Here is a 12902-nt window from a genome sequence, read left to right on the forward strand (position 1 = left end):
TAGCAAATGATTGCAAAGACCATGGCTTGTATTAGGTGCACTTTAGTCTCCAGAGTGACATCGTTGCTCTTCAGTACTTTGGAGAGTTTTCTAACAGCAGACTTTCTCATGGCAATACGTCTTTTAAATCCCCGGCTGCTGGTGCCAAGAGTGTTGACTGTGGAGCCAAGCAAACTAAAGATGTTAACAATCTCAATCTCTTCACCATCCATCCTGAGGCTACCAACTAACTGGCCCAGTGATGAGAATCTTTGTCTTCTTGACATTGAGCCTCAATCCATATTGGAGGCTGCAGTTCTTGACCTTCCGCAGCACTTGCTTCAGATCCTCCTCAGTCTCAGCAAGCAGGGTTGTGTCATCTGCATAACGCAGATTGTTGATGAATCTTCCTCCAATCCTGATGCCACACTTCTCATACAGCCCAGCCTCCCAGATAATTTTTTTCTGCACATAGGTTGAAAAGGTATGGAGACAGGCCACATGCCTGGCGTACGCCCTTCCCAATTTTGAACCATGCAGTGTTTTCTTGCTCTGTTTTGACAACTGCCTCCTGCTCCAAGTATAGGTTTCACATTAGCACGATCAAGTGTTCTGGGATTCCCATTCTTCTTAGAGTCAGCCACAGTTTGTTGTAATCCACACGGTCTAATGCCTTTGCATACTCAATAAAACACAGATAGACATTCCTCTGGTACTCCCTGCTTTCAGCCAAGATCCATCTAACATTAGCTACAATATCCCTAATACCACGACCCCTTCTAAACCCAGATTTCAGTTACACATGAAAAAGAATTTATATTATACCAAGTAAAGACAGGAAGGATTATATTAATCACTCATTGACATTTCAATAAATTGGTAGTGTGTCAAGTGGCTTGATCAATAAGATTTAGGAAGTCACACAAAAAGCCAGAAAATATATTTCAAATAAGTAGCAGGAAATCAATTGGAAGGGCTTTTGCTTAGAGGCTATCTATACTGACTTACACCATGAGCATGACATAAATCCTCTCTGGCTGTTGTGTTCTAAGTAAAGCAAGGAATGATATGAATGAACATGTATGTACTAAACACTATGCCAACTAATAGGTAGACTAGATGCCCTGAGAATGTTTCCTCTATAAATATCTCAAAATATTAGATAAATTTTTTAAACAAATTATCTAGATATGTAACTAAAAAACTAAAAGAAATGAATAAATAGTACAGCTCACAAGAAAGAAAGGAGAAACTAAGCAGTAGTATTTCCAGGGATGTAAATCTTTATGGAAGGAGACTGTTTTTCTTCAATGGAGCAGTTGGTAGGTTTGAACCTTTTGGTTAGTGGGTAAGCTCCTTAACCCCTATGTGACTAGGGCTACTCTTTACACGTGCCACACCTCTCAATTAAGACTTGTCTTACTTTAGGTGATCAGTAGCCACAGGTATCTTGTGGCTACTCTACTGTATCATGTAACAATGTTGTTGTTGTTGTTGTTTGTTGTTAAGTGCTGGTGACTCATAGCAACCCTATGAACAAAAGTCCTCGACCCTTGTGTGACTTTGATCCTTTCTCCAGGTTCATAGGGCTTCTGGAGGCAAGCTATTTATGGAAGTGGATGCCACTCCTGCTTCCAAGCTTGTTTTAACTGGGGAGCCCCACCAAACACTGTCCACCATGGGTAACCATTAACATATTTGACACATCAGTGTCACAGCGTTCAGCTTCACAGCAACCACAAGTTACCTCTGTACGGCAAGTGGACACACCAGGGCTATACGACCTAAAAGAATGTTTGACCAAAAACAATTAAGAACTGGCTTGAGGGCCACAGATTAGAGTCACCCACCTTTGACTTGGTAGCATCGCTTTCGGTCCACTGGGCCAGCTGGTCTCTGTCTGTGTTGTTAAGTGCCTTTGAGTCGTAGGTGACTCATAGCAACCCTATGAACAAAAGTCCTAGACACTTATGTGCGTGACTTCCAGAGGCAAGCTATTTATGGACGTGGGTGACTTTAATCCGTGGACCTCAGGCCAGTTCTTAATTGTTTTTGGTCAAAACATTCTTGTAGGTCATATAGCCCTGGTGTGTCCACTTGCCGTACAGAGGTAACTTGTGGTTGCTGTGAAGCTGAACACTGTGACACCGATGTGTCAAATGCAATAATGGTTACCCATAGTGGACAGTGATTGGTGGGTTAAACATGTAACTATAGATAAGAATATAAACAGGTAACATTTACTGATCACTTATCAGAGCCAGGCACTCTACTAGGCATTTTATAAAGAGGGATTGACACAGTGCCTGGAGACTATAAGAATGACACAGAATTGGGAAGCGTTTTGTTCTGCTGTACAGAGAGTTGTTTATGAGTCAGAGGTGACTCACTGACACCTAACACAACAACTTATCAAAGCCTCACTCTCCACTTTTGATAGTGGCTCTATTATCTCCAGTTTTCATATGGAGAAAAGGAACAATGTCAACAAAATCCAAAGCTGTTGCCAAGGAGTTTATTCTGTGTTGTGGCAAGACCTGTCTGTCAGAGTAGAAATGTTTGCTGGGGTTTTCAAGGCTGACTTTCGGAAGGAGATTGCTAAGCCTTTCTTTCAAGGTGCCTCTGAGTAGACTTGAATCTCTAACATTCCACCCATCAGTAAGCGTGCTGACCATGAGCATCACCCAAATACTCCACAGAAACTGGAGGGAAACTGAGTAAGTTATCTGAAGTCTATGTGGCAGAAGCAGGTTTCAAAAAAAGCGCATATTTTTAACCTCTATTCTACAAGGACCCTAATCACACACGTGAACAAAGATGCATGTGGGAAAATATGTATAATAGTAGCAGAATATCATAAATAAATGAATGCCTATCAATAGGACAATAGTTAAATAGAGATTTATCTGTACAGTAAAAGCCTATATAGATTTTTTAAAGTTGAATTAAATATATATATTTTATCCCACTTCTTGTAAATGATCTGCTACTACTTTTAGCAAAAGGGATTTCAAATGCAATTGGTATCAGTGTGGTAAGATTCACTGCAAAGGTCCAGATTCCCTGTAACATGTGGCTTTGGAGAAAAAGGGCTATAAACAAGAGATGAGAAACCTTTGATCTTGGGATAAGACAAGGAACATCCATGGATTAATGTAGCTATCATGTTGTAGTCAGTTACCAAAGGTAAAAATTACTCATGGGATACGAAGTTAGTGGATCTAACTCCAGAGAAGTTGGTTAACCGGATGTATACAGAAACAGAGTGTTAAGCAGAGAACTGGACAATTACTAGGGATGAAAGAAAAAGAATCTATATCTTTGAGTTGTGCTGGAGAAGAGTCTTGAATATACCATGGACCACCAAGAGAACAAAGGTCTGTATTGGAGAGGGTGAAACCAAGTTTATCCTTGGAGGCTAAGATTTTGAAGCTCTGTCCCATATACTTCAGGCACATGGCCAAGAGGGACCATGGAGAAGGACATCATGCTTTGAAGGGTAGAGGGACAATGCAGGAGAAGACTACCCTGGATGTGATGGACTGACACAGTAAGTGGGGTAATGGGGTAAGATGTGTCAGAGTTAGTGAGACTTGCTCAAGACAAGGCAGGCTTCAGAGCTATTGTACACAGGGTCATTATGAGTCACAGGCAACTAAATGGCACATAACAACAACAACATTGGCAGCTTCCTGTAGGACCATTACTAAAGTAGATTTAGGAGTGACAAATTTAGGGGAAGTATCTGTGGTTCTGAAAGCTGCAGAATAGGAGTATATTTGGATTAATGCAAGAATCCAGCTATCTATCTACAACACTCATAAATGATATTGCCAAGATACAAGTTATATAACAGATTAACCCAGAGGGGACAATTAACTTGATCAAGTGGATAAGATATGTGATTAAGTTTGTTTTTCCTTCAAAGGGAAACTGCCCCTCTCCCCATCTAAGAAAGAAATGTAACACCCCAGAGGAAGTAGTTGATGTCTTACATATGTAAGCCATGTTGGAATAGCTATATGGCATCAAGGACATTCATCCACTAATTATGGCCCTTACACAGGCCAGGAGACAGTAATAACCGGAGCTCCTCCAACATCAGTACATCACAAGGCAACAATTGAAGAAGCTGCGTCAGCTCTATTCAAACAACTTCCCTTTATGGGTTGGTTGTTTTTCTTTCTCCCCCTCCCCCGCCGCCCCGTGTGGGTTTTAGGGAGACAAGCAACCTTAGAGTGATTTGTAGACAAATGGGAGGGGACTACAGAAAAAAGATTTACCTTAGCAAGGTGGAGATTTTTATATGGTCCCCAGGAATAAGATGAATATAGCAAACATTGATGGAACTGAGACAAAGATTCTCAGGCAGCACTATAGGAGGTTGGGTGGACCAGTGAAGGCTCCCTCTGTTCCCTCAGCATCAAGAAGTCCTAAACAAGTACATTCTATTCATCCCAATCATGAGGTAATTAATGATAGGGGACCCCACCCAGAATCACTTGAAGCAGAAGCTCAGATTGATACAGATTGACAGGAAGGCGAGGGTCTTCTGGTCCAACCCCCAGCAGAGGACCTAAGGCCATATATGCATGTGTGGGTAAAATGGCTTGACAGTGGAGAAGAAATCATCTTGGAGCTTCTGGATACAGGAGCCCAATGTACTGTAATCCGCAAACCTATTGATAAAATCTTGAAGGGACTAAAAATTGTATTAAGAGGATATGGGAATACAGCAATTGATTGGACTGAAGTGAAAGTCTGGATGAGAAGTGGAAAATATAAGCAGATGTTGTATACAGTAGCTGCATCTCCTCTACCTGAATGTATTATTGGTATAGATATTTTGCCTACTTATGGAACATTCCCTCTAATAGTTATTGTTAATATTATTGTCTAATAGTCATTGTAGGTGCTGTCAAGTCAAGTACAACTCACAGGGACCCTATGAACAAATAATCTGAACCCTGTCCTATCCTGTGCCATCCTCACAATCTCTGACATACTTGGGCCCATTGCAATAGTCACTGTGCCAATTCACCTGCTTGAGACTCTTCCTCTCTTTCACCGACCCTCCACCTTTCCAAGCATGATGTCCCTCTCCAAGGAATAGCCTCTCTTAGCAATGTGCCCAAAATATGTGAGATGAAGCTTCGTCATCCTTGCCTCCAAGAAGTGCTCTGGATGCACTTTATCCAAGACTTGCTGGTTCTTTAGGCAGCCCATGAGATATTCAGTACTCTTCTCCAGTACCACAGCTCAGAGACATCACTTCTTCTTTCTTCATCTTTATTGTCAGCTCTCAGATGCATAGCAAGTGACTGAAAAGACCATGACTTAAATCAGCCACAATTCAGTCTTAAACTGACATCATTGCTCCTCAATAATTTGGAGAAATAATAATTCTAACTGCATAATTCCCCAGTGCAAACTGTCTCCTGATCTCCTGGCTGCTGGTAAAAAGGTTGTTGATTTTAGATTCAAGTAAGATGAACTCATTGACAGTTTCAATCTTTTCTCCATCTATAATCAGTCTAGTGGTGAGAATTTTTGGGTTTTTGTTGGTAAGATGCAATCTGTATTGAAGGCTGTATTCTTTGATCTTCTGCATCAAGTACTTCAACTTCTCCTCACTTTGAGCAAGCAAAGTTTCGTCATCTGCATATTGATGAATCTTCCTCTGATTCTGATGCTGTACACTTTTTCAAAAAGTCCAGCTTCCTGAGTTATTTGTTCAGCATACAGACTGAATGGGTATGGAGAGAAGATACAACTCTGATTGATGCACACTTTTCTTAATTTTAAACCTTATAGTGTTTAAACCTTGCTTGTTCACACAATAGATTCTCAGTTTAGGTATAGGTTTTTGCATAAGCACAATTAAGTATTGTGAGGTTCCTATTCTTCTCAATGTTAGCCCAAATTTGTTATGATTCAAACAGTCAAAAGCCTTTGTATAGTCCATAAAGGATAAATAGACATTTTTCTTGTATTCTTTATTTTTAGGCAGGATCCATGTGACATTTCTCAAGCTAAAAGAACTGAAATACAAATCCTAGTCTCCAGTTGCAATATTAAAGAACACTATAGACAAAATCTTGAATGATCCAGGAAGCATGAAAAGAAGATAGAGGGAACACACAGGTTAATACCAGATATTGTAGGAAACCAAAACTAGAAAACAGCAATTATTTCTAAGAAGGAGCACTCAAGAGTAGGAAAAGAAGAAATGGTTTTTATTGTTAACACTTTAGACTGTTAGATTTTAATATACTCTATTATCATTTCTGTTAAGAGAAAGAACAACAAAAATCTTTAAGGGTCTATGTGTCAAGTATGTCTAACAATAACAAACAGTAAAACAAATTAAGTCCTTCCCTCCATGAATCAAAGCTTGGGGGACAGAAAGGCAGTATGTCAATTTTATCAATAAAATGACAAGAAAATCCATCTCAAAGAAACTAGATAATTATAGACAATGACAAATTCTGTGAAGGAAACAGGACGAAGACAAGTAAGTTACTACGGAAGCCACTGCAGATAAGGTGGCAACGAATGCATCTTGAAGCAAAGCAACATCAGAACAAGCCTGAAGGACAAAAATAAGTAAATCTGCAATATAAAAAATATGTAAAGTTGCAAAATAGGGAAAGAGAAATTCAGACAGAGGAAAAAATAAAGGTTCAGAGGCAGGGAAAGGCTTGGAATAGTGCAGAAATTGGAGGGACAGAAGACAGACAGTGAGACTGTTGCACTATAGTGAGCACAAGAAAGGAAAGCATGAAATAAGGTAAAAAAAAAAAAAGAAGAAGTAGACAAGAGACAAAAGCTTGTAAAGGCCTGTAAGTCTCAAGGTTAGGAGTCTGGATTTTACTCAAAGAAGAATAAAAAGTCAATGAAGAACTTCAAGCAGGATAATGACATGCCCTGGTTTCTGTTTTTAAAAAGATCATCTGGCCATTTTGAGGAGTAAAACTGCAGGAGGGAAGAGAGGAAACCAGCTATCACACTTCAAACAGAAAACAGCAATGGCTTAGAAAGATGGAGACAGAGGAGGTGGGCAGAGACAGACACATTCAACATAAACTGGAGATGCAGAAACTATAGAATGGTTGTAAGAAAAAGAGGTAATAAGAATGACTTTGAAATTTTGTTTGGGTGAGTGGTAATATCAATTTACAGAGATGGTGAAGACTGAAAGAATATATTTGGAGATGTATGTGACAGGCTGTGGGAGGATATCAAGAGTTCTGTTCTAGAGACACTGACTTTGATATGCTTGTTAGAGCTGAACAAGGTTGGCAGTTTGATATAGAAATATGATGCTCAGAGAAGAAGGGTTATTTGATAGTTTGCTCTTTCCCTCCTTAAAGATCACTTATCCCTTTGATTTCCTGGTCTTTTTTCTATTGCCTATCTCTAAATCTTCTTCTTCCCTTTCCTTAAAGAGTTGGTATTCTGTAGGAACCCATTCTTGCCCCCTCTCTCTTTCTTCTCGATATAGTCTCGGCTGCTCATACAAGTAAAGGATTTCCAAATGCTCATATTAGTGTGACCACAAAATCTGTAAATTCAGTACAAATTTTTCTCCTTAACAATAGGCCTATGTATCAAATTTCTTACTGGATATTGTTACCCGGTTGACTAAAATATTCAAACTTAATATGCTAATAAGTGAAGCAATACTTAACAAAATATAATCAACTCACTGAAAAAAAGTGGGCAAAGGACTTGAACAGTTCACCAAAGAGATTATTCAAATAGTCAACAAACACATGAAAAGATGCTCAATTTCACTAGTCATTAAGAAAATGAAAATAAAAATTACAATGATCTATTATCTAGCTAGCTAGCTAGCTAGCTAGCTAGCTAGCTATCTCTCCCCCAAAAGATATGTTAAACCTGTGAATATGACCTTATTTGGAAACAGGGTTTTTCTTTTGCTACCAGTTAAGTAAAATGAAGATGGATCTTAATCCTAATCACTTTTGAGTGCCATTTTATAAAAGCAAAAGATAGACATAGAAACAGAGTCATATCAGAAAAAAGTCACTATGTGGAAATACAAATAACAAAAGCAAGCCAAGGACTGCTGGCAGCCACTACAAGTTAGGACAGTCTTTCTCCCAAAGTCTCCCAAAGTCCTGACACAGCTTTTAACTTAATTTGGATTTCTAGCCTCTGACTTTTCAAAGCTACCAACCTTCTAGTATTTCGTTATAGAAGATCAAGGAAATGAAGACATCTTTCCAGGCCAAAATACTAGGTTTGTATTAAATCTTTCCCCCATTAAAACAGAACTCAGTATGTCCAGAGTCCTCCCAAGCAAGAAAAGAAATAAATACAAGAGCATGGATTCATCAAGCAGAAGCCTCAAGCACTGATTCGTTACTGCCCCTTCGGAGTCATCTCTCATCACTGTGCTCCCTGCCACAGAGGCTGACAGATGGATCCCACCGCCAGGGGGGAGCCCTGGCAGAAGACTGGAGGGAAAGGGAAATGAGGTCAAGGAATTTTTTTATTCTGATTCTCCTCTTGCAAATAAACCACCATTCTTTCTTCAAGTCCCTGGTATGATACAATTTTATTTCTAAAACAGTAGAGAAGATAGTTTGGGGATTGGAATGGGAGAAAGCAAAGACAATAAGACAAAGTAAAACGACAACTGAAGAGATCGTAAAAAAAATAGTTCTGGATAAGAAGTAAAAGGACTTGAGGGGTGTGCATTCACCAAAGGCCAGTCTTGGTATTTTAAGTTTTTCTGTTCCCAATATGCCTTGCTCCCCAGTGAAAGAAAATATACTCAAGTACACATTATTTCACATAAGTAAGAATGATATAATAAGCAAAAGATATGCCGCGGAATCCACACTTTACCTTATATCCATTATCTTCCTTGCGGTTATGAGATGCAGTAATCATCACACCTGCAACTGCTTTGAGCTCCTGAACCGCATATGGCTAAAAAACAATGACATTATGATTTTGCTGTATCCCTCTGACATGAGATCCATTTTGATTAAACAACAGAAAAAAATATGAACATATTAATGACTTAAATCCTTAACAATCACTCTCAGTCTCATTTTATCTAATAACACAATATTAAAAGTAGTGTAATTCTTTTAGACCAATAGTTTTGCAATAAGTTTTCTGTCCTGTTCTACTTCATTGACTTTTAAGCACTGCTTCCATTTCTGACAAATTAAGAAGATGGCAAGTCTTTCACCACAGAGCTCTCCAAATTATACTTCATGTGTGATTCAGAGTCCATGGGGAAGGTTTAATGGTACCTAAACCAGGAAACATCAGGAATGTCATTTCAGACATGCTAAGTTTTAAAGGCATATTCAAGAACAAGTGTTAAGTAGGGAGTTTTATATTCAAACCTAGAGTCTCAAAAGGACAAAACTGTATAAACTCCTTTACATGAAATTACCAAATTTAAGAGAAACCAAAGGTTACCAGAAGTAAATCGTGGGAAAAGTCTTTGTTGGGGACAGGCATTAAATTTGTTAGTGGTGAAAGAAGATCTTGGAAAAGGATAAAGACAATGGTCACACAACCTTTATTACATAAAATCTTCAATAATTATCTATAAATCATTATGGAAATAACAGACACTCATTTCATAATCAGTCACCCTGTCACATCTGTCAGCGACTGGTCACTGAGCACTTGTTATTTGGTTGTCATACAAAGAGCAAAGGATGTAGCTCTACTGTCTGTTTTTCCCCCAGTAATAAGCCCATATGACATTTTACAAAAATGGATAATCAAAAGAGGAAAATGGCCAACAAAGATCAAAGTACAGGAAGGAAACAAAAGGATTAAATGAATCCAGTAAAAAGTTTTGCATTAGAGAATCCTAAGAGTCCAGGTGGTGAAGTGCATCACATGTTGCGCTGCTAACTGAAGGGTCAGTGGTTTGAATCCACCATCTGTTTACTTTATGGGAGAAAGATGGCAGTTGCCTCACATAAAGGTTTCCTGCCTTAACAACTCAATGGAGGGCTAATATGAGTCAGAATAGATTCAACAGCAATGGGTTCAGTTTTGGTTTTAGGAATTCTAGTTAACACTCTACTTTTAACCAAAAGCCTGACAGTTCAAATCCATCAGAAGCTCCATGGAAGAAAGACTGAGTGATCTGCTCATGTAAACATTACAGTCTGAGCAACCCTTTAGGGAAGTTCTACTCTGTCCTATCCTTGTTCTGTATCATAAAGTTATATGCTAACAAAGATAAGTATTACTTAAATATCTCCATGTGATGTTTTTACAAAGAAAATACTTTAGGTCTCAATATTTTCCTTAAAGCTTTAAATTATTATTATAAAAATATTTAAATAAATATAGAATTAATAGTTTTAAATTCTTATTTATAACAGTTGTTGTTGCTGCTGTTATGTGCTGTTGAGTAGTCTGTGATTCATAGCAACCCTATGTACAACAGCCCTAAACCCTGCTCTATCCTGTGCCAATCTCACTGTCTCTAACACACCTATCCTCATTACCCCAGTCACTGAATCAACCCATCTCATAGAGGGTCTTCTTCTGCTGCACTGTCCTTCCACTCTCCCAAGCATGATGTCCTTCTCCAAGGACTGGTCCCTCCTTGCAACATGTCCAAAGTATGTCAGACAAAGCTTCAGAATCCTTGCCTCCAAGGAGCAGCATGGTTTAACCCTCTCTAGAACGAACTTATTCGTTCTCTTAGCAGTCCATGGTATATTCAATACTCTTCTCCAATACCACAAATCAAAGGAATCAATTCTCCTTCTATTCTCCCTAGTCATTGCCCAGCTCTTTGACATATAGCAAGTGATTGCAAATACCATGGCCTGTATCAGGTGCACCTTAATCTCCAGAATGACATCATTGCTTTTCAATACTTTGGAGAGGTCTCTAACAGCTGACTTTCCCATCACAATACATCTTTCAATTTCCTGGCTGATGGTGCCAAGAGTGTTGACTGTGAAGACAAGCAAACTAAAGATGTTAACAATCTCAATCTCTTCACCATCCATCCTGAAGCTACCAACTAACTGGACCAGTGGTGTGAAAATTTGTTTTCTTGATATTGAGCCTCAATCCATATTAAAGGCTGCAGTTCTTGACCTTCTGCAGCAAGTGCTTCAGATCCTCAGTTTCAGCAAGCAAGGTTGTGTCATCTGCATAATACAGCCCCACCCCCCAGATAATCTGTTCTGCATATAGATTGAAAAGGTATGAAGATAGGACACATCCCTGGCATATACCTTTCCCAATTTTGAACCATACAGTGTTTCCTTGCTTTGTTCTGACAACTGCCTCCTGGTCCAAGCATAGGCTTTGCATTAGCACAATCAAGTGTTCTGGGACTTCCATTCTTCTCAGAGTTAGCCACAGTTTGTTGTGATCCACATAGTCAAACACTTTTGCATACTCAATGAAACAGAGACAGACATTCCTCTGGTACTCTCTGCCTTCAGCCAAGATCTATCTAACATTAACTACAATATCCCTAGTACCACGACCCCTTCTAAACCCAGCCTGCACTTCTGGTAGTTCTCTGTTGATGTACTGCTCCAGTCATTTTTGGATAGTCTTCAGCAGAATCTTGCTTGCATGTGCAATTAATGATATTTGATAATGTCCACACTGTTGGAACATCTTTCTTTGGAATGGGAACAAGTATAGATATCTTCCAATCAGTTGGCCAAGTGATTGTCCTCTAGATTTCTTGGCATAACATGGTGAGCACATCTAGGGCAGCATCTGTTAGTTGAAATATGTCAATTGGTATACCATCAATTCCTGGGGCCTTATTTTTTGCCAATTCTTTAAAAGCAGCTTGAACTTCTTCCTTCATCACCATAGGCTCTTGCTCATATGTTGTTTCATGAAATTCTTCTGTGTCTGTCAATTCCTTTTAATACAATGACTCTGTATACAACACTGGTCACAGCATAAGAAATTTGCGGCAGCAGCTTGAAGCGTTTAAAATTACAGAAGCCCATAAAGCTTGAGATACAAGCTATCACATCAAAGGCTGGAAAATGGGACATAGGTGTTGAAGGGAGTAGGTTGGAGTTGAAGTGAATGCCAGTGGAGCAGGGAAATGGGTGGGTCAAGACACTCATGTCAAGGGCGGGGACAACACTGACACTGTTGGTTATTTCTACAATTGAGGAAATATCTTTTATCTGTTTTTTTCCATAAAATGCCTGTCTGTCAGATATTTTTCTAAATCTGAGCATTCAGATTAAGACAGACTAGGAAGAAGGATTGGCCATCCACTTCAGAAATAGCAGGCCTCCAAAAACCCTATGTACAATAGAATTCATTTATAGCAGTAAAGTGTTAATATTTTCACAAAAATCTTTCAAGATCATCAAACAATCATAATTATTCTTCTTGATTATATAGATGGCTCTGCAAAGTTTTAGCTTGCACAATTATTTTTATGGTCCTACTTGTGTTTCCAACCCAAAGGCATGTAATTCAGATCCACCAGCTTTTCATCATGAGGAAGATGGGCAATCTCCTCCTGTGTGATTTACAGCATCTGAAAACCCACTGGAGGGTCAGCTATGTGTCGGCTGTAACTCAATGACACACCACCACCACAGTATCATTGTGCAAAATGAGAACTGCCTGTTATTTCTAATCTTTATTATGCTATCTTTCTCAATTTTTAAGTTATTTACTAATGTGCTTTTAAAACTCTAAACATAATGCTTCAACGATTTAGATCCTTCCAGAAGAGCTGTGGATGAGCATTAACATTACTGGTAAGTATATTCATTTTCTCCTGGGCACAGAGCCTACTAATTGGTCCTAAAAGCCTTCTGAGGTCCCAACTCTTTTCACTATCTTTTAGTTGTTGGAATGGACGGAAAACCTCATAAGCAGTTCCTTATTTCACCTCTACCTTGCAT

At 39.0% G+C, this 12902-nt stretch overlaps 1 protein-coding gene across 1 annotated transcript in view; it reads right to left on the reverse strand.

Moving 5' to 3' along the window:
* PGM2L1 (phosphoglucomutase 2-like 1) overlaps window positions 1-12902 on the reverse strand; it is a 90391-nt gene that overhangs the window by 33933 nt on the left and 43556 nt on the right. Inside the window, exon 5 of the mRNA XM_006885577.1 lies at window positions 8857-8940. Within this exon, the coding sequence (XP_006885639.1) occupies window positions 8857-8940 (84 nt within the window). The remainder of the gene's footprint in view (window positions 1-8856; window positions 8941-12902) is intronic.

This window comes from Elephantulus edwardii, unplaced genomic scaffold (genome assembly GCF_000299155.1).
Source record: "Elephantulus edwardii isolate Elephantulus edwardi_28Jun2011 unplaced genomic scaffold, EleEdw1.0 scaffold00044, whole genome shotgun sequence".
NCBI lineage: Eukaryota > Metazoa > Chordata > Mammalia > Macroscelidea > Macroscelididae > Elephantulus > Elephantulus edwardii.